The 20264-nt window shown below is 60.7% G+C and overlaps 1 protein-coding gene across 1 annotated transcript; it reads left to right on the forward strand.

Annotated features, from left to right (window-relative positions):
- Positions 1-1235: 1235 nt before the first annotated feature.
- Positions 1236-18709, forward strand: LOC132321556 (maestro heat-like repeat-containing protein family member 2B; the record flags this gene model as incomplete). Its single annotated transcript, XM_059835050.1, has 33 exons — positions 1236-1385; positions 2084-2206; positions 2735-2900; positions 3303-3401; positions 3892-4043; positions 4433-4576; positions 5377-5461; positions 5573-5686; positions 6166-6239; positions 6581-6700; positions 7527-7634; positions 7830-7989; positions 8375-8415; positions 8698-8839; positions 9563-9615; positions 10055-10162; positions 10369-10488; positions 10674-10796; positions 11624-11785; positions 12012-12134; positions 12451-12518; positions 12881-13016; positions 13122-13217; positions 13686-13790; positions 14016-14139; positions 15092-15192; positions 15623-15775; positions 16331-16476; positions 16724-16886; positions 17183-17379; positions 17995-18132; positions 18324-18435; positions 18591-18709. Coding segments are annotated over 33 exons (3945 nt in total), but the record flags the coding sequence as incomplete, so codon positions are not given.
- Positions 18710-20264: the final 1555 nt, after the last annotated feature.

Consider the following 20264-nt stretch of genomic DNA (forward strand, 5'->3'; position numbering starts at 1 on the left):
AGGAGGGCGCCCGACCGGGGCTGGGCTGGGCACCCTCCGCCTGTTCGTGCTGCGAGGCCTCAGGGCGAGGGCCCGCGCCTTCCCCTGAGAAGGCCCAGCACGGCCCGCAGGGCGGGATGGGCCAGGAGCAGCTGTGCCCCAAGGGCCCAGACAGGCTGGACTGGGGCCCCCCATCAGCGCTGATGTTCTGGGCTGAAAATGGGAAAATGGGGAGAAACTTTGCCGTGCGTGTTTACTGGAGGCTTGTGGCCTGATGCTCTCAGGCCCTGGGTGCCAGCGAGGCTTTCCAGATGGCTGAGTAACGCCGTGCGGCTGTGAGCGGTGGCACAAACTGCTCCGGTGGCCTCGGGTCCCTGGAGGGGGACGTGGATCGGGGACGGGGCTGGGAAGGGCTCTCGGGAGAAGGTCCTTGCTAGAACTGTTCGAGGACCATGAGTGAGTTCAAGTGATGGAGAATGGGGAAATCCTGCATTTCGGGGCCTGTGGGGATCCGCAGGGTGCTGCGTGTCTGGTCCCCGCCCCATGGCATGTCCCCAGCACGCGTCCCTGTGTCACAGCAGCCCTCTGTGAGGCGCCGCGCCCTGCAGTGGTGTCACAGTGGGCAGGCTCTATATCTTCCCACTGGGGCTGGTGCTGCCCCAGTTTCTCATGGCGCTCGCAGGAGGAGGACCCAGAGAGAGCAGTGCGTCCATCTGGGGGATCCTGCTGCCCTGAGGAGGATGAGAGCACTCAGAGGTGAGGCGGTGGTGGGGGGCTGGGGGCTGATGCCTGCTGGGGCCTGCGTCGCCGTCACCTCTCATCCTGCTGCCAGGCACCTCCGAGGGGGCTCTGGCTCCATCCTCTCCCTGCCCTCCATGGGGCAGCTGGGGACTGCTCAAAGACGACCTGGCCCGGCCGACTCTTGTCGGGGCTGCCCAGCCCCAGCCCTCCCAACGCCTCCTTGCAGGGCCCCATGTCCATGTCCCGCCCACCTCGGGGCCCCCGTGCTGGACTCGCTCTAGCACATTGCTGCCATTCTGTCACTGGGGAGCCCAGAATGGATCCAGTCCCCCAGTGTGGTATTCCCAGTGCGGTCTTCCCAGTGCCGCAGTGAGGGGAAGACTCCCTTCCCTCATCCCACTGACTGCCCTCTTGCCAGTACAGCCCAGCACGGGCTGTTAGTGCTGGGAGAGGCTGGGAAGATCCTCCCCCCTCCCTGGTGCAAAGCCCTGCAGCCAGCAAAACCATTTCTTTCTTTTCTTCCAGCTCTCTGCCCGTGCTTTGGTTCTCAGTCCAGACCTGCACATCCTGAGGATGGAGGCAGGGCAAAGAAGGCTGTCCCTAAAGCCGTCACTACCTTTGTGGCTAGTGGGGCTTCTCTGCTAAAGCGGCTGCAAGACCGTGAGGTGAGACAAGGGGGCTCGAGGGCTCCCCTCCAAGCCCTTGACTTCCCCAGGTGCCGTGGCAGAGGGGGATCTTGCCTGATGGCACCTCTGCCCTCCTGCAGGCGCTTCGTCCCCAAGCGCCGATCCTGCCGCTCCAGCTGGACTAATGCCACTGCTCCCTCCCTCCTTTCCCTGGGAGCTTGCAGTGCTCTCCTGGACAAGGCAAAGCCTCTGGCATAAATCCCAGCATCTCTCCAGCACCTTTGCCCAAGCGCTCAAGGCCCCACTTTAGCTTTGGTTCCAGAACTGTCCCAGCGCCTGGGCTCCTGCCTGTGCGAGGGGAGCGACACTGTGCCCCAAGGTGCAGGGAGTTCATGGCTCCCCCTCCTCAGGGACTGGTCTCATTCCCACATCTTCCCCTTCCTCGCCTGGCACTGTCCGTCTGACCTCCACCATCCCCCATCCTCAGGACCGACTTCGTAGGCTCCCGCATGGCCTTTTACCCTGGTGGAATCAACCTCCCTGTCTGGCTCTCTGGTAGTGTCAGAGGTGCTGTGGAAGATCTTGCCGTTCCCCATGGCTGTCCTGACCGATGCCTGCAGCTCGTACCTCGTGCCCATGGCAGAGAGATGATTTGGGGGGCAGTAGGTCTCTCTCGTGGGTCCCTGGCAATGAGGGCAAAGCAAGTCCCATCACTCCCATGTGTGGTCTGTCCCCAGGGTGACCGAGTGGAGACATACCGGGAGCTGGAGAGCTTCTTGCAAGGAGACGATGGCAGTTTGCAGAGCGGTGTCGTGAACCGCCTGATAGCAGAGGTGTCCAGTGACATGCGAGCAGCCCAGGTGAGCTTGTTCTCTTTCAAGGCCGCCAAAGCAGCCTGCCTCTGGCCCTGGTTTTTGGGGAAATCCAGAGCAGCACAGAGATGTTCCTCAACTATTCAGACCCAGTGGAGGTCCGAAGGGGACTCCTCCTTATAGGGAATTTGAAGAGGAGATGCAGAGAGTAGTGCAGAGAGGTGGACGCGGGGCTGTTTCTAACTGAGCGAGAGCTGGGTTCAAGCTCACTTGAGGAACAGCCCTGGGAACCCAGCAGCCCCGTGGAGAGGCCCCAGGGGGTCCTTGAGTCTGTGACAGTTTGTTCCTGGCATCTCTGCAGAGAGGGAGAGAAGGCAGCAGCACAGGGCTGTGCTAGGGAAAAGCCTCCCTCGTCTCACCGGGGAGCTGCTCGCCTACCCCAGGGTACAAGAGGCAGCAGGCGCCCGGCCTGAGCAAACTGCCCCGTGGGGTCTTGCAGGTGAGGCAGGGGCGTTCAGCCTGTCCGAGTGCCTCAGCCTTTTTCTCGGGAGTGTTTAACTTGTGGCACTTTTTCAGGGTGTGACAGATGATGTGAAGATGGCTGCTAGCGACGTCCTGGTGGCTCTGGCCCGCTCCCGCTTCCACTTTGTCATGTCTGAGCTCCAGAGCCACCTGAAGGCCATGGGGAAGGTCCCTGATGAGATCGTGCTCCTCACCTTGGGCAAAATGGCCCGCAGCTACGGTACGGCACCCTGGGCCTCTTGGTTTGGGTAGGGGTCTGTGATAACGGGGAGAAAGCACCCTCCCCCTTCCTGAAGGCTCTGTGTTGAACTGGGGGGCTATGAAGTCGCCATGCCTCCTTGCTCTGTGCCAGGGCTGGCCGGCAGCTCTGCCTTACTAGCCCAGTCCTGGTTCCTGGAGGGTGGGAACCCACTGGAGACAAACCCGCAGGGTCTCTGCCCCACACTGTCCTCCCCATTTCCCTAAAGGGCTTTCCTGTGTCCCCCTTGGGGAAGGCAGCCCTCCCCACACCCTCTGGCATGTCCCACATGGCCCAGCAGCCCCAGCCTTGCCAGGGATCGACCCCGGTCTCCCGTGTCTCTCACTGACCCTCTCGGTCCCTCTGTCCCTGCCTTCTCTGCAGCCCTGCGGTGCATCCCCTTCGTGGGAATGACGCTGCTTGCCCTGCGTGCCATGCTGAGCCGGGTGGGGAGCGGCCGGATCCTGCGCGCCGTCTGCAGTGGTGAGTGTCCCCTCCTTAGCTGGGGTCCCAGGGTCAGGGGCTGGGGTGGCCTTTGATGCCTCCATGTGATCTCAGAGGGAACATGGCAGGTGTCAGCCCACAGCGAGGTCAGGCCTTGGCGGTCCCAAACCTCTGTGAGTGTGCAGAAGGAGCGGGAGAAGCCCCGGAGGTTTCTGTGGGTAGGACGCGACGGTGCTGCACAGGGGAACTCCTGGGTCCCTTCCCATGGCTTCTGTTCCCCTGTTTACCCTGGGAAATACTGGAGGGGAACAGGCCATTGAGGAGGAAAAGGATGGGGAGGAGGAGAGAAACAGTGGGGTGTTTGAAACCAGACACCTCAAGGGCACAGCTTGGCCTCAGATGCAGATCTGGTCCTGCGCTGAGCCCTGCCGAGCCTGGGACCATCCTTAGAGCAGGCTTGGGTGAGGGTGCAAGGTTCCGTCCCTGCTGCAGACTCTCACGTGCTGCCCTTCCCTTTCTCCTGGTGCAGTTCTGGAGCAATGGTCAAAAGGGGTCAATACATACTTCGGCAGCCAGGAGCAATGCCCCTTCCCTCGCAACGGGGAAGCGCAGCTCTGTGAAGACATTTACCCAGTCTTCCGTTACGCGCTGGTAAATTGGCTGGGCTGCGAGGAAGAAGAGGTAAGAAGTGCTGCTTTCCACGCCTGGGGCCACAGCAGGGATGTCCACGTTGGTGGGTCTGTCTGTGGCTGGTGGGGTGCGAGCAGAGGGGTGAGGGGAGGGAGTGGTCTGAATGAGAAAGCATCCCAGGCCGGGAGCCTGCTGTCACTGTGCCTGGGGCTGGAGGCTCTCTGGCAGGAAGCAGCCGAGTCCTGGGGCCTTTCTGCAGGGAGGGCTGGGGTGCGAGCGTGGGGAACTGCTCTCTCTCCTCTGGAGTGAGCCCTTCTGCTGCAGGGCAGAAGGGAAAGGGAAACCCCTCCCAGTGGGAAGGGCAGACTGGTGTGCAGGCGATGCTGAGTGCTAGGCAGACCTTCAGCCCTCCAAGCAGAGCCTCTCCCTTCCCTCTTCAGGACAAGCAGGCTGTGCTCAGGGCGGTGGCTGCCATGATGGAGGTCCTGCTGCGTGAGGAGCAGCACCGCGAGCATGCCTGGGAGCAGCTCCTCTGGCTGCTGCACCAATCTCAGGAGGTCCGAGACACCTCCCGGGTCAACAAGGTGAGGTGTTGCGCAGGGCCCGGCGTGGCTGCTGGGGTGGGTCTGCGCGAGTGCCACGAGGCACTGGGGAGCTGTGGGGTGCCAGGAGGAGCTGGGAAGGCCTTAGAGAAGGAACAGGGAGGGGGAGAGCAGAGGAGGCCTGAGACTTCCCCGCACTCTTTGGGCAAGAAAAGAGAAATGCAGGGAGGGGCCAGAAGGGAGGCAAGAGTCCCCGGGGCTCGTCTTCTCAGGAAGGGAGGCATTGCCATCTCTGTAGGGCTCTGTGCATGGGAAGAGCTTTGCCCTAATGCCCAGCGCTATGTCCAGTCCTGTCCAGTGAGGGCTGAGGTCTGATGAGTGGGAAGTGCCGGGAAACGGAGTTGTCAACAGCGGGCTCTGTTCAGAGGAAAGAGACCCTGCCGATGCTGCTCTGAGGGGAGGGCAAACAAGAAGCCCCATCCACGAGGGTTTGTGGTTTTCCCTGGGAGCTGCTGTTAGGGACTCCCCTTCTCCCAGATGTGCTGGATTTCTCCCTTCCCAAGTGCCTTTAGGTAGCTTTAGCCTCCTCTTCCTCCCCCGTTGTCTCACAGACCTTCCTGCAGGCCAGGAACACGCCAGGATTTGAGAGACAGGTGCCACGTAGGTTCCTTAAGGCTGCAGGAGGCCTGATCCTGGCTGTTCGGAATGGGCCTGAGGGGCAGCCCTGTTCCCACAGTGATTTCCCTCTCAGCCACGTCGCAGCAGGACTCTGGGAGAGGAGGGCAGAGAGCACTCTTTCTTTTCAGTCCCCCTCAATGCTGATGCAGATTTCTTTAAAACAGACCTTGTTCCCACAGCTCCCTGACGTGACCAAAGAGCCTGGCCTGGCCCCTAAGGCAGAGCTTTCCCGCTGCATCACGCTGCAGGGTAAGGAGAGGAGACTGGGCGATCCCCCGTCGTGCTGTGGCGGCTCTCTCCCTGTCCTCGGCAGTCAGAGGCAGCTGCCTGCTAGTGCAGAATGCGATTTGTTCCCTGCAGCACGAATATGCCCTGAGGAGACGGGCATGTTTCTGCACTCCCCGGAGAGCGGTGGGAGCAAGGCCGGTCGCGTGGCAGCCCTGGGCCTGCTGGGAGCGCTGGCCCACTCTGACGGTCAGTACCATGGGCCAGGGACAGAAGGCAGGGGTTGGGGCTGCTGGGCTGAGAGCAGGAACGGGCTGAAAGCGGTGCACCTGCACCCAAAAGGAGCTGCAAAGAGCGGGTCCCCCAGCCGAGCTGATGCCCTGCGACAGGGCTCGAGCTCTCCTCCGGCAGTTAGAAATGGTGCACACCAGGGATGATGCTCCAAGCTCAGTAACACGGGCAGGCTGGTGGGTGGGCGGGTGGGCTGGTGCACAGGAGCTGCTTGTACCCAAGTCATTTCTCACGTGCTCTGTGTTACCATATTACCATAGCTTTCAGTCCCTATAAAACAGCTGTGCCTCTAGAAATGGAGTCGCTCTGGCTATGCCGCTGCCTCCTGTGAAGTCAGAGTCAGGCCCCGCTTTTCTGTCCCGTTGGTGTGCGAAAAACTTGGAAGCTTCTGCCATTGGGGCTCTGCCTCAATGCACACCTCTCCATATCTCTTCCAGCACTTGCAGTGAGAGAGAAGCTGCCCCAGGTGATGGAGGCCGTGGAGTCAGTGTGCAACGACCCCAGTGCCCAGGTGAGCTGGTTTGGGAAGGGACAGTGCCACCAGGGGAGGCAGAGGAAGCCTTTCCCTCAGGGCAGAGCTGGGGTGCCTGGGGAGGTGCCGGCGCATTGCCCAGGCAGTGGGTGATGGCTCCTCCCCGGGGAGAGCTGGCAGAGTGGAGCAGGGAGGTCGCTGTGCTCTGTGGGGCAAATGCCCGTCCAGCCTGGTGCTAAAGCCCAGCCCTGATGGCCGGAGCGAAAGCTTCTGCCGTGCGCTTGTCATCTCTCCGCGAGCCACAAAGGCTGCCCCCAAGCAAAGGCGGCTTCCCTTTGGATTTTGAACAGGAGGACCATAACCACGCTCTCCCCTGGCAGGTGCGGAGGGCAGTTCTGGAGTTCATCCGGGAGCTGCTCAGCTCTGGCTCCCAGAGCTGCTGGGCATGGGATGTGGTGGGGCACATCTTCAGCGAGTTCAGCCGGACCTCAGGCAGACTGGTAAGGGCAGAGCGAGACACCTGGGGCTTCCAGCAGTGCCTGGCCTGTGCTGAGAGCTTCTGCAGGCATCCTTGAGCATGGAGAGCTCCACGCTGCAGGGCCATCAGCGCCGGCGCTGCCATTGGAATGACCTGCAAATGGCTGTTCCTCGTGTGTGTGTGTGCTGATGTTGGTGGAGACGTCAGTGAATGATGAGGGTTTGCACCCGGGCGTGCCACCTGGGACTGTGGGGCTGCCTGCGCACCCCACAGGCTGAGCTGTGCCCACAGACACCTTCAGCAAAGCTGCCTTGCAAAGGGAGGGGTCTTCTAGGGACAGGACATCCTCCATCCTTAAGTGCTCACAGTCAATCAGCAAAACACAGCCACTGCAGCCAGATGGGCCTGGCTAGAGGATCTTTCTGTGGTGTTCTCATACTCTGGCCCTCCAAAGCATGCCCTGCCCATCCAATAGCAGTCTGGGGACCCGCATCCCTTCTGGCAAGGGGACAGGCCGTCTGGCAGTCCCTTTGGTGAGTGTTTCCAGCTGGGTGCCCAGGAGATGAAGGATGGGCATGGCTGAGCCTTTTGCTGACTTGCTGAGGACCTTCCCTCTGGCTAGAGCCTCCCTCCAACCGGGGGATCTGTGGGTGTTGCTTTGCTCCAGGGCTTTCTAGTCCTTCCCAGGGTCTGGGAAGTGGTTCCCGAGCTGGGTCTGGCCGTTCTTGTCCTCCTTCTGGAGGTCAGTGCTCCTGGGAGGTTGGCGCAGGAGCACTGGTGAGGCCATGCCTGAGCCTTGTCGGTCGGGAGCTGAGAGTAACAGGGGTTTTGCCAACTCTGTCTTACAGGTGGCAGGAGGCCTTTTTGCCTGGGTAACACCGGAGGAAGGAGCTCTTCGAGCCCTGTGTGTGGACATCCTGGGCTCGCTGGACGTCTCTCTGAGAGGGATGACCAAAGTAAGTCACCCTGTGCCCTGCTGCTGTGGCCACTTCTTGCCTTCAGGACATTTTTCTTCGTGCTTCCCCATGCTGTGAACCTCTCCCCTCACATGTGCTGAAGCACACAAGGCTCAGGGAAAAGCAGACTGTCACTTTTGTCTTCGAGCTGAATAGAAATGCTGATGTGGTGAATTGCCTTGTTCTTCTCTGCAGCTCCTGTGGCCGAGGCTGCTGCAGTATGTGGTGCCAGCCCAGTACAGCGGCATGCTGATCCCGCTCTCCCGCTGTCTCCGAGCCCTAGTTGAGAGACGGGAGAGCACAGGGTGTGAAGAAGACGAGGAGGAGCCTGACGCCGTGGACTCCCAGGAGCGAGGTAGAAGCTAATGGGTTCAGCCAGGGGCTTGGCCAGTCTGTGTCTACATGCACCCTGCCAGCCCTCAGCAGAAGCCTGGGAGAACCAAAGGGCGGAGCCAGGCTCTGCTGCTGGGCACGAGGGGCTCTGCCCTGCATTGCCCCTTGCCCAGCGCAGAGGCCTGCCTCTCCTGCTCGCAGCACTCTCCTGGCGAGCCGGGGCTTGTTCCTGGCCATGTTGGAGCTGCCTTCGTCCCGTGCTGGGCAGCCCTGGGGATTTCTCCCGGGTCAGCGCCGTGGCAGCACAGCTGCTCTCAGCCCTCAGCCCTGTGTGGGGCATCGGAGGAGCGATGGGCACGGCATGGCAGGGGCTCGTTGGCTCACCTAGCCTTTCTTCCTCCCCACAGCCCGGCTGCCGGCTCCCCAGGCCCTGCTGGCTCGGCTGCTGGTGAGTAGTGGGGCCCGGGGGAAAGAGCTTTTCTGGCCAGGGGTGGTGGGGGAGCCCAGGGCAGAGATGCTGTTGAGGCCCGTGCCGGGATCCCCCAAGGAGGAGGTAGTGTGCCTGAGTCTGCCTGGGCCTGTCCGGTATCCCACTCCTTTCTTGGGGCTAGCAGCACCCCGGGTGCAGGAGCGGCATCGAGCTCCCTCCATCCCTCCCTCCCTCCCTCCCTCCCGGGAAAAACTGCAGCTCTGGTGGCAGGAGTGACCCTTCTCTCCTGCCCTCGCCTAGGTGGTGGCAGCAGCTCCTCACAAGAGCGGCGAACGTGCAGTCGCTGCCTTGCAGCTGCTGCAGGCCCTGCATGGCAGGATACACCGAGCCTTGGGGGTGGTGTGGACTACCGAGATCCCCCTCCTGCTGCAGTACTTGGAAGGTAAAGTGCGGGTGGGGAGGGAGAGGCTGGGGGGAGGGAAGGGGGTCAGGAAAATGCAGCTTCCCAGCGTGACGGAGGAGAATTGTCCCCAGTTCCCCAGCACTTGCTCTGCAGCCTTTCCCCTTCCAGGGAGCCAAAGCTGAGGCTGGGGGCAGCCGTCCCCCAGTGTCGATTTGGCCCAGGGGATGGATGGGGCTGTTGATGTCCTTTTGGAGGGCAGGTCTTGGCGGCACCCCCATGTCCTGGCCGGGACGGTGTTTGGGGGAGGGACAGGACTGGTGCTCCTGGAGGGGGTGCAGCCCCTGGCTTTGGAGAACCAAGTTGCCAGGCCAGGCCAGGTTTGCAGCAGCTGTCCTTGGCAATAGCCTGGGAGAAGAGCTGCAAATGGGCAGAAAGTGGTGGGTCATTAAGGAGAAAATGTGTGTTGCCAATGCACGCTGGCACGCAGTGGTCGGAGTTGTTCTGGGAGCTGCAGTCAAGCAGTGGGGATCTGCTGTGGACAGCACGTCCTTGCCCAGCTTGAATCAGTGGCCCTGACAAATGTCCCTGGGATCCCTCCTGTGTCTTTGGCCTCACAAGGGCTTTGGTGTAGGTGCTTGTAGGCCCTTTCTAGCCTGATGGCCTGGGAATGTTGGGAGGTCTGACCGCAGAGGAGACCACAGGGCTCGTCTTTGGTGTGAGCTTAAATAGCAGCGACGGCTTTTGCTTCCTCTTGCTTTCTAGGGAAAACCAAGAGGTCCCTGGACTCTGCAGAGTGGGAGCATCGTGTGCTCAAGGTACAGCATCCTTGGGGGGTGTCACAAATAGAGGGGGAGAAGAGGGAACAGACAAAGTTGTGGGAGGAAGCTCGGGGCTGCCTGTGTAGGCAGCAGGAGGTGGGGGCACCTCCTGAGTGCCCTGTGCCTCCCCCCGCAGTAGGTGCCTGCCCACTCAGAGGAGCTGCTGTCTGCGCACGTGCCACGGCTGATGGCTAATGCCCTCTATCGCTGTGGCACACGCCTTAGCACTGCCTCCTCCTCTATGTCTGGCATGCCAGGAGGGTCTCGCCTGAGGTGTTAGGGGAAGAGGGAGGCTGGTGAAAAGAGGGCTGGGTGGGGCAGGGGAAGAGTCTGCCATTCCCAGTAGCTCCCCCCAGCAGTGTCCCGGGACATGCGAGCGTAGAAAGCATCCTGGCCAAGGGCAGGGGAACACTCGCTTCCTCTCTGTTCCCCACAGTTCCTGCGAGCGTCGCTGGAGCCCATCGAGGACAGGGCCTGGACCATGGGCCTGAGCCAGGAGCTGAGCCAGCAGCTGGGCAGCTCTGCCCCTGGCTCCTGGGAGAAGGTGTGTCTCCTGCCCCGCGCCAGGGCTGGGGCTCTGCCCACGCAGGCGGTTTTCATTGCTTCCCCTTCTCTTGCCCCCAAAATGTGCCTCCCTGGGCTACTCCAGTGGCTGGCTACCACCAGGGGTGGTCGGGTCTGTCTGGGGCCAGACCTTTCCTGACAGGTCGGTCCATGACCACATCTCGGACGTGGCCTCTTCTCTTGCAGCTTTTCCTGTACAAGGCCCTTGGGACAGTGCTGGCAGCTTGTCAGGATCTCAGACACGTCCAAGGGCAGGTGCTGAGGTTCCTGCAGGAGACAAACCCTGTGCAGCTGTCTGAAGCCCAGGTGAGGTGATGTTCCTGTCCTGAGCATCCCCTGCCTGTTCCTGGGGGAGAGGCAGGGCTGCTCCAGACCTCGATTTCCCCCATGCTGCCATTTCCCCCTTGCCGCAATGTCCTGCCTGGCCGTTGTTGCTGGCCATGGCCGAGTGCCTGGGCTGGAGCCAACTCCCTGTTTCTCTGTGGTTGCAGGGAATGATTTCTGTTGTGTCCCACATGGCTGAGAGCCACTTCCATCTGGTCTTGGACACAGTGAACATGTTCTCCACTGCTTTCACCAGAGGCTGGTTTTATCAGACTTCCATGGGCTGGAAGGTAAAGGATCCAGGGTTTCCCTGTTTGGCTTTCCTTTTTTGGCCTTCTTTCACTTCTACACCTGCAGCAGCCAAGTTGTGGCAGCTGCCTTGAGATAAGCATTCGTGTAAGAGCTAGCCGAGACCTCTGTTTCAGAGGGGACGTCCTGACATTGGGGCCCCTGAGGTGTCTTTGGAGAGGAGGGGGTTTGACACCGGGTGGATCAGAGCCACCCAGCTGGGGCAGCTGCAGCGGTTGCTTGCTTGCAGCCACCTTGCCCCTGACTTAACTTCAGCAGGAGCTGGCGACAAGGGGGTGGGCACGGTGTGACACTCTGACCCTTCCCCAAAGCTGAGAGCCAAGAGCAGGAGCCTGGTGAAGTCTCGCTGGCTCTGCTCCCCACCTGGGGGCTGTGGGGAAGCCTTTCAGGGCAGGGCAGGGCCCTACAGAGAGAGCGGTGCAGCCTGGCCTGGGGAGGTGAGCAGAGTGGGCTCATCTGCACCCCTGACGAGCACGGGCTGCGTGTCTGAGCAGGACCGTGACAGGCTATGTCAGATACCTTTCCACAGAAAGGTTCCAGGCAGCTCCCCGACCTCTCAAATCAGTGGTAAAAGAGCCAGCAGTGTGTGCGATGCTGGCTGCACCTCATCCCCATCCCCATGCGAGATCCCAAGCTGTGGGATGGGAACAACTTCTGGCCTTGGAACTCGCAGCTCGAGGAGTGGCTTGGGGAGCTGCTGAGAGGTGCCCAGGGAAACAAGGAGCTGGTGAGGGTGCAGGGCAGGGCCTGCCGCAGGAGCCTGCCAAAGTCCCGGGGCTGACCTCTCAGGGCATCTCTGTTGACACAGGTCCAGCAGTGGCAGAAGATGGAGAGCGCCCAGGCCATTCGTGCTGCTCTGATGTGCACCTACAGCGGCATTGCACTGCGTGCCCCCAAGGAGCAGCTGCTCACCCGCGTGGATAAAGAAATCGTGGGCAACATCCTGCGGCTCTCCAGAGCTAAACAGAGGGTAGGAGCATGGGGCACACAGGGCAGGGATGCCTGGGTGTCCCAGCTTCAGCCCCTTGGGGCTGGGGTGCACCGAGGTGGACGGTCCCTTTCTAAAGATCTCCCAAGGAAGGGTTTGTCCTCAACGTCCAGATCCAGCCCCCCATGGGTTTCCCCTGCCCATGCTCTTCTTCCACCTCTCAGCCCTTCAAAGAGTTGAAGGGGTGCTTTGCTCTCTTTGGCCTCAGGACTTGCAGCTCAAGCTCGCCCTGGTGCAGAGCATCACCGAGGTCAGCTGTGCCATCCAGGCTGTGGGCGACTGCGGCAGCTTTGAGCTGTCCTTAAAGCAGGAGGCAACGTGGACCTTGCTGGTGAGTGCCTGTAGCCGGGGCGGTCGCACGGGGGAGTTTTGGGCTGTGCCATCGGACTCCTTACCCCAGAGGCACGATGGTCTCTGGGCTTCACGTGAGCTCCTGGAGCTGTGTCCGGAGCTGGTGGGGCTCTTGAGTGCTGGTGCTGGGTGGCTGTGGCTGGGGAGCAGGGTCCCTCCTGCAGTGCCTTTGGGGATGCGTGGGGGTGACGGGGCAGTGTCTGCCCAGGCCTGGCAGCAGAGCCTGTCCCCAGGGGAGGCGGGAGGGCTGTCTCGTGCCCCTGCCAACTCTGTGCTTCTCTCTCTGGGACTTGCAGGACTGGATCAAGGGGGAGCCCTGGGACTCCCTGGTGTATGGAGTGTTCCAGGCCCTGGAGGAGTTGAGGTGAGGTCTGTTCCCCGGGCTGTGGGGACTCCCAGTGTGCCCCATCCCAGCTGGCTGGGGCAGCCCCAGTGGCCTTGAGCATGGGGCCGGGAGCTGCTGGGGCTGTGGAGTGGGAGGGTGTCCCCCATGTCGGGTGTCTCCCACAGGAAGGGAGCCCCCGGGGTTCCTTAACCTGGGGGCAGGGGTTTGCCTGCTGCCTGGGAGGAGGCAGGAATTGCTGGCGCTGAAGGCAGTGCTCGCTGGCGTGGGCGGGGGTGTGTTGGATTTGGGGCCCTCGATTAGGAGGAACCCAGGTGTGGTTTGAGCCACTCTGGAGACAGTAAATCTCCTTTGTGTTTTCTCTTCCTTTTTCCTCTGGCCAGCAAGCTGAGGCCACCTCTGAGGCGGGAGGAAAATCACAAGCTGCTGGCAGTGTGCTGCCAGACTGTCTTGTCCTGTCCTTCCAAGGAGCAGATGAAAAAGGGCAGGAAGACAGTGAGGGCAGCTGTGAACATGCAGGTACCCGCTGGCCAGTGCCTGCCCACCCCTGGGTCAGAATCCCACCTCAGTGCGCCCCGGCAGCCCCCATGATGCAGAACCTCAGCTCTGCTTTCCTGCTTTCAGCTTCTGCACAGGAGATGCGTGGAAGATCTGGGCCATCTCCTAGAAACCTTTCTGGAGGCAGAGGTGACCTCTGCCTGCTTTGATGACATGGTCCATGTGAGTAGCCGTGGGGCAAGAGGGAAAGTGTTTCAGGGGCAGAGAGTGGAGGCCTTAGAGGGTGTTAGGAGGTGGATACCTTTCCTGCGGGAATGTGGGGCTTTGGCTCCTTGCTCTGAGGCTGTGCGTCTGGCCGGGGCCAGGGGCTGAGCTGGGGGACGGGAGCGCCCGGCCACTGCAGCCTCTGGCCAGGCAGAGCAGTGGGCCCTGATGGAGGGAAAGCCCAGAGCCAGCCCTGAGCTGGCTGAGAGCAGCCTGGAGGAAGGCTGGAGTCGGGAGACGCTGGCAGTGTAGCAACAGCAGCCTCAGGGCAGAGGCAGCTGGAGGGAGCGAGGCAGTGGAGGCAGCAGTGCCAGTGCTCGGTGGGGCTGGGGTTGGCACTGGGAAGGGGCCAGAGAAGGAGGGAGTTGGAGAGGGATCTCAGGGAGAGAAAGATGCCTGTTGTGAGAGAGATGCACCCTGCCTCAGGTCCTGAAGGGCTGGCTCACCTCAGCCAAAGAATGGGAGCGGGAGAGAGCCCTGCAGGTTTGTGCCCATGTGCTGGGAGCTTGCAAGGAGCGATTCGAGCTCATGGTGAGTAGAGCCCCCTCGCGTGCCCTGGCGCCCTTTTCCCACCATTCATGGCCCCAGAAGGGAACCCTGCCCAACTGGGTGCTGGGTTTTGGGGCTCCAGGGATTACGGGGCAGCCCTTCTGCCTGCCCCTCTGCCCGGTCGCTGCTCAGGGAGCAGGATGGGCGATAGAAGCGAGCGGGTGCTGGGGCTGCCTGCGACCCTTTTCCTGCTGCTCTGCCCTGCAGAGAGGACGTCCTTGCAAGCGGTTCGGCTCCCTGGTGGGATTGCTGGCAACTCTGACCAGCGACTGCCTGGCCACGTCCCGCCAGAGGGCATGGGTCTGCCTTGGCTACCTTCTCCAAATGCAAGGTAAGGAGAGTGGGCGCTTCCCAGCCTTGCTCAGCCTGATCCTCCCTCCCTTCCCGGCCTGGCACCACTGGGATCCTGCAGGGCCAGGCCCTGTCCCCAGGAGGGAAGCGGGAGGCAACGTGCTTGGCTGGTTTTGTGCCCCCACCCTGTTAGCCCTCTGCCTCCCTGGACATGTCAGGAAGGATCCCTGGGAGAGGGTCGCTGAGTCCCACCTCCGCAGCGCATGTGTGCAGTTGGTCAGGGCCATCCCCCACTGCTGTCTGAGAGCAGGACATTGCCACCAATGCTGGGGACTGTCCCCCTCCATGTCTGCCCCCCTCCATGTTCCAGGAGAGACAGAGGGTGGTCAGACAACTCGCTCGGATGAGGCCCCTGACATTCCAGAGGGTGCCTTCCCCCTTGCTCCCTGCCTTGAGCCTGGAGAGACAGGCAGCTCCCCAGGCAAACTATCCAAACTCATCGCCGCCAGGGAAGAACTCTCCTGCTGAGCACAAGAGAGGAAACCAATTTGCTGCCCAGAGCAAACTGGGCAGGGAAGAGGGATCTGAACTGCAGGCCCAGGGCGTGCCGCAAAGGGTTGTGTTTGAACCGTTTCCTCTTCAGGCAGCAGGGTCTGCCTGTGCTGAGGCAGTCACGGGGAGGTTTCCTGCCTCCCAGAGACAATGGTGGCCTGTGTGGGAACAGGGGACACAGCTGCTGGGATCAGAGGCCAGTAGCTGCTGAAACCCTGAAGCCCCAACAAATGGTTCGAGGAGGAAGAGGGCTCTTTCCAGCCCGGGATTTGTCAGCCATTTATCGGGCTCAGGAAATCCTGCTGCACCGAGTTCAGGAGGGCCCTGGGTTTCCCTGTGGCTTTCACTGCCACCCCCTGGGTTCTCCTTTAGCAGTATCTAGGGCCAGAGGTTGCCTTTCTGTGGGCGTGACTCCCCTTTTCTTCTGGTGTTTGTTCCAGCCAGGACCATGGAGGTGGTGCCTCAGGCAGATGAGATCAGGTGCCTTGGTGAGGAGCTGAACAGCCCAGACACCGTGCAGACCTGCGCCAAAATAGCAAAGGTAACTGGCCCCAAAAGAGCGGGGTGGGGGCCCAGCTCCTGGGCTCCTGCACATCTCCCTGCTCCCCTCCAGCGTCCCTCGCTGTCTCCAGAGCAAGCTGTCCAGGATGGCTGTTGTTAGCAAGTAGCAGGAGGCTTTGAGACAAGACTGTCCTTCAGGCATGCTGGAGCAGATACTGTATATGTGTGCGTGTGTGATTGCTCTTGTCAGAATACAAATTTGGTACATAATAAGCAAACAACATGGGGGGCGACACTTCCCAATCGGGTAGCTGCATCAGATGTAAACAGCACTGTATGCACAGCAGGAGGAAAAAGTGATTGCCCCCTGCACGACTGCCGAACTAACAGTTCTGTCAAGTTTCCTTTCCATTCTGAATTGCTGGAGCAGAGCTGTGACGTGGTCTCTCTTGTTCCTGACTTCTCTCCAGGCTGTTTGCAAGTGCATCCCTCCAGCGCAGGCTACGGACTTTCTGACTGCGGTCCTGCCCAGCTTGCTGCACGTCACACCCACGTGTGTGAAGCCACTATGGAAGTGGGTGTTCATCTTCCTGGTGGAATGCAGGAAGGAAATAGTCCAGGAGGTAAAGGCGACCTTTTTCCCATTTGACTTTGTCTTTGCTCCTGTTGGCTGTTTAACGACACCCTGTGCAGTTGGCACAGGCTCAAGAAATGCCACCTGTGTGTCGAGCCAAGGGGCTGCTGAAGGAGTCAGGTGCCCTTGCAGAGGCCCTGCAAGGCGACTTCAGGGTCTCAAAGAGCGTGTTTGGTTTTGCTCTTGCATCGCTACACACATGTGGGGAGAGTTCTTCAAGCGTTGGGTGTGAAACGTGCCCGTGTCCTCTGTGTGCACAAGGGCACGCAGCTGCTCGTAGGGTTGGGCCCAGGCACATGCAGTGACTGAGTCTGTGCGTGTGAGCGCGTGCATGTGTGCGTACGTGTGCACAGTTGCCAAGAGCACACCCAGCTCCAGACGTGAGCCAGGGCCAGGCAGGGTGGAAGGGGTGAGGTTTCAAGCTAGGTCTGGACTCTGTGTCACGGGAGCAGGCACTGCTCCTGTGCTGAATGACTGTGTCTGGGCCCCGCAGGAGGGGGTAAAGGATGCACCGAGCCCTTCTTTCTCCTCCATTTCCATTCAGGTGCCAAAAATCCTGAAGACCCTTTGCACCTACATGCGGCAGAGCACCCACAGGCCCTTCCTGCTCTGGGCCGTGTTTCTCCTCGCCCACTTTCACCAGGAGCCCGTCATCAGCAGTCTCCTCCGGAAAGGTCTGCCCATGGACAGGTACGTGCACCAGCCACTTCCCCACTGTAGTCAAACAGAGACCCCACAGCTTGCGTGCACTGGGGTGGCCCAGTTAAGAAGCAGGTCTTTTTTCTGCCTGAGCTATCTTGAGTGTTGCAAGACTGTGTGCTTGTGTCTCTGCCGTGACTGGGGCGTTGTAAGCCCCATTGCAGAGGAGGAGAAGGTTTGAGGGCACTGCAGGACTGCGAAGATACGGGCTCAGGGGTGAACATCTGTTCCCTTGCAGTGACACGGTGGAGCTGTGGAGGAGCCTGGGGAGAAGCACCATTGGGATTCAGGTCCTGAGGTGCTTAGTGGAGAAACTAAACAGAGCACGAAACAACTGCCTGGGGACCAACTCCTCCGCTTGTGAGTGGCACAACCATGAGACTGCTCTGGAGACTTTGATGGTATGTTCAATGGCAGACACGTTTCTGTAGCTTTGCATCTGCTTTGTAACTCCTGCTTCGGAAAAGGGGGAGTCAGGTGCCCTTTGCAGATGCCCCTGGAGACTCCCAGGGCGCTGTGCTGGGCCGGCCTCAAGCAGTGTGGGGAGCTGGGACAGTGTTGTGCTCCTGAGCCACAAGGCTGTCGCAGAAGTGACAATTGCGGACAGTAACCCCCCTGCCCCAGGCAGGCAGGGGAACCAGGCTGGTGGGAAAAGGCCTTGCCTGAAGAGGGGCTTCTTGGTCACGTTTCTCTGCAGATCACCCGTGCCATCTCTGAAGTGGTGCTTGCCCTGAGGAGCACGGAGGAGCTCAGGCAGCTGCTTCCCCACCTCCTTCCCAGCCTCCTGAGGTGGGCCAGCGAAACCCTGGGCGAGGAGCGGCTGCTTTCCCCCCTGGGAGAAGGCGGAAGACAACTGTTCCTCAAGGGCCAGGTGCTTGAGGAGAAGCCGTGCAGGTAAGGAGCCGAAGGGGCAGATGGAGGGGCTGGCTTCGGTTCCCCTCGCCAAGGCACGTGCCTTTGTGGGGTTGAGGGAGGGCTTTGCCTGCCCCGCTTCCTAGATGAGCAAACTGCTCGTCGTGGTTGGGTTTACTTCTGCTCCTTCATGGGGAAACTCCAGCTCCCAGGCAGGAAGGTCTGAGGCAGCTCGTGCTGTGGACGGCTGTCATCTTGCCTTCTGCATACCCTTGCATGCACGATAGCTTTGCACTCCCTCAGCGGACCCCCACCGGGGGGGAGCGTGACTCTTGCGGGCAATGGCATCATTCTTCACAAAATGCTGGTGGGAAGAGGTATTAGGTGTTGCCTTGGTTCTCTAGCATGGAGTCAGTCCAGGGGCGTGGAGTTTCTTCTGCTTCAGTGGGTTTGGGGCATGATGAAAATGCCAGTGTCGTTAGCTGCAGTCTACGAAGCATCATTCCCGGGGTATTTAGCTCTGCTAAAGAGAAATCTTCCCCTAAACTGCAGTGATTTGATCTTTCTTTGGTTTTGTGGTGCTGCTGCTGTTTTGATTTTTTTCTTGTTTTGTTTGACTGTGTTTTGACTGGGTTTGTGTTTTGTTTCTTTTGCCAGGGTTTTCCTTATGGCTTTAGAGTTGGTGCTAGGCAAATGCATGGCAGAGAAGTGGATGCGGCTGCTCATGAATCGGGCAGCGTGGGCTCTCCTTGAAGACCCCCTGACCCATTCTGATGGGGTGCGTCTCCTGACCAGGTAAGAGTCGCAGGGATGCACATGGCTGCCTCCTGCGGGGCTGTGCCCAGGGAAATGCCTGCAGGACCCTTCCAGCATGCCTGGGAAGCCGTCCTGAGCTGAAGAATAGTATCTGCATTGGTGTACATGAATTTTGGCAACCTGGCCTTCCTGGGTAACTGTGTGTCCCTCGCTTGTGCTCCCTTGCGCAGCGTCCTGGTCCATGCTGGGCTTCTATCACCCTGTCTGAAGCAGACCCTCTTCCCATGGCTGGATTCCTGCTCAGTTAAGCTGCGGGTGACAGCTACAGCCTTCTTTGCTGAGGTAAGGCAGGGGGTGGGGAAGGAAGGGTTCAGAGGGTTTTAGTGAGATCCGGCTCCTTGGGACGTCTGTTTTTGTGGGAAGATCCCTGGAGCGGAGCAGACAGGGGAGCGCCTGGCCAGGACCAGGTCCCCACAGCACTGCCTGTGTCCTTCCAGCTCTCTTGGGACTGCAGCACAACAAGGACCCGCGAGTGAAGCAGGCACTAGAGGAGTCTCTCCACGATACCTGTCCCCAGCCAGCACCAAGGAGTTAATTAAATAAAGCTCAGCACAAGATGCCTAAAGGGCAGTGTATCTTTTTTCCCCCGATGGCACCCTTGTGCTTGGCGGGACCACATGTGGGTGACACCGAGGCTGGGGGCTGCCAGCTGCATGGCCCCTCCCGGATCTTCGTGGGCTGGGCACAGCGCAGTCATGCCGGGACAGACCCCAGAGCAGGGGTCTCCCCATGGGGTCCTGGGGCCTTGCCTCCCACTGCCCATGGGGATCCCCTTGCCACCCCTCCCACCACGGCACGACCACCTCTGGCACCAGCAAGGGCTGGCGCAGGGAACAGCCCAGGAGAGCCCTGACCATACCACCACAGCAGGCTTTGCCCTCCCCGGTGTCCTGCCATGCTGGGCCCCCCCACAGCACTTGCCCAGGGACAGAGTGGGGGGGTATCAGGGGAAAAGGGGGGCACTGGGGGGAGTAGGGGGCACTGGAGGATGGGTGGGGAGAACCAAGGGAGGCACAGCAGTTTAGAGGGGTGTGGTCAGGGGGCAGAAGGGTGGCACTGGGGGACAAGTAGGGAATGTCGGGGGATCTTAAAGGGTCAGCTATGGCTCAGGGGCTGAGCAGAGGGACAGAGTGTAGCAGAGGGCTCTGGCTGGCCCATCGGACCCCTGCCCACCAACACAGGCCCCACTGGTGCTGGTCCCCAGCCCCGGCGGGCCTGGGCACATCTGTGTGGGGCAGGGGCAGCTCCACACAGGGAGCCCACCAGCAGAGATGCAGTTTCATCCCTCAGGCTGCTGGGCACCCTGGCCCCGCTGTGAGCCCATGTAAGCCTCTGGTCCCCTGTCCCGGGGGTCCCACCATCCCTGTGTTCCTAACTGAAGACCCTGCAAAGATTGCTCAAACACGTGCTCCTGCCTTGCACAGTCACGTTCCTTGACAGAGGTGGGGCTGGAGCTGGAAGAGGGAGTCAAGCCCCTGACTGGGTGGAACACCAGGCCTGGGGAGGGTCCTGCTGTGGAGGGGGCACCAGCAAGGGCCGAGGTGCTGGGGGTTTCCCTGGGCACCAGCTGTGCTGAGGGCTCTGGTAGTCCTGGGAGGTGAGTGTGCCAGGCACGGGGCAAGCGACTGAGCTGGACCTTCTCCAGCAGCAGGCATTTGTATGAGGGGGGCTCAGAGGGACCCATGTCCTGCCCCACTGCTGCAGGTCAGTCTGAGGCACGTGTGAGCCCTGGCTCCCTGCACATCGGGCTTTGCGCTGCCCTCAAACGGTCTGAGCCTCCTCCCAACCCCACAGAGCTTCTCAGCCCTGCCGGTAACTCCTATTTCCCCCTGACTTGCCGCTCGCACGGACCAGACGCCTTGGTTCAGCTGCATCTCCTGAAAGAAAGCAAAGGACCAAGAAGCCAGAGACATGGGGAGAGAGGTCCCTGCAGAGTGGAGTCCCTGGAGATCATCCCTGGGTGTAACCAGAGAGGAGCAGACTAAGCCATGGAAGAGGCTTCTCACTTTATTAAAGTAACCTTCCTCCACACTGCAAGAGGACAGGCGAGGAGAGCAGAGTCCAGATGCACGGACCTGCACACGTTTGCTCTTGAACGGGGCTGGCTCGTG

Source organism: Gavia stellata, unplaced genomic scaffold (genome assembly GCF_030936135.1).
Source record: "Gavia stellata isolate bGavSte3 unplaced genomic scaffold, bGavSte3.hap2 HAP2_SCAFFOLD_91, whole genome shotgun sequence".
Lineage (NCBI taxonomy): Eukaryota > Metazoa > Chordata > Aves > Gaviiformes > Gaviidae > Gavia > Gavia stellata.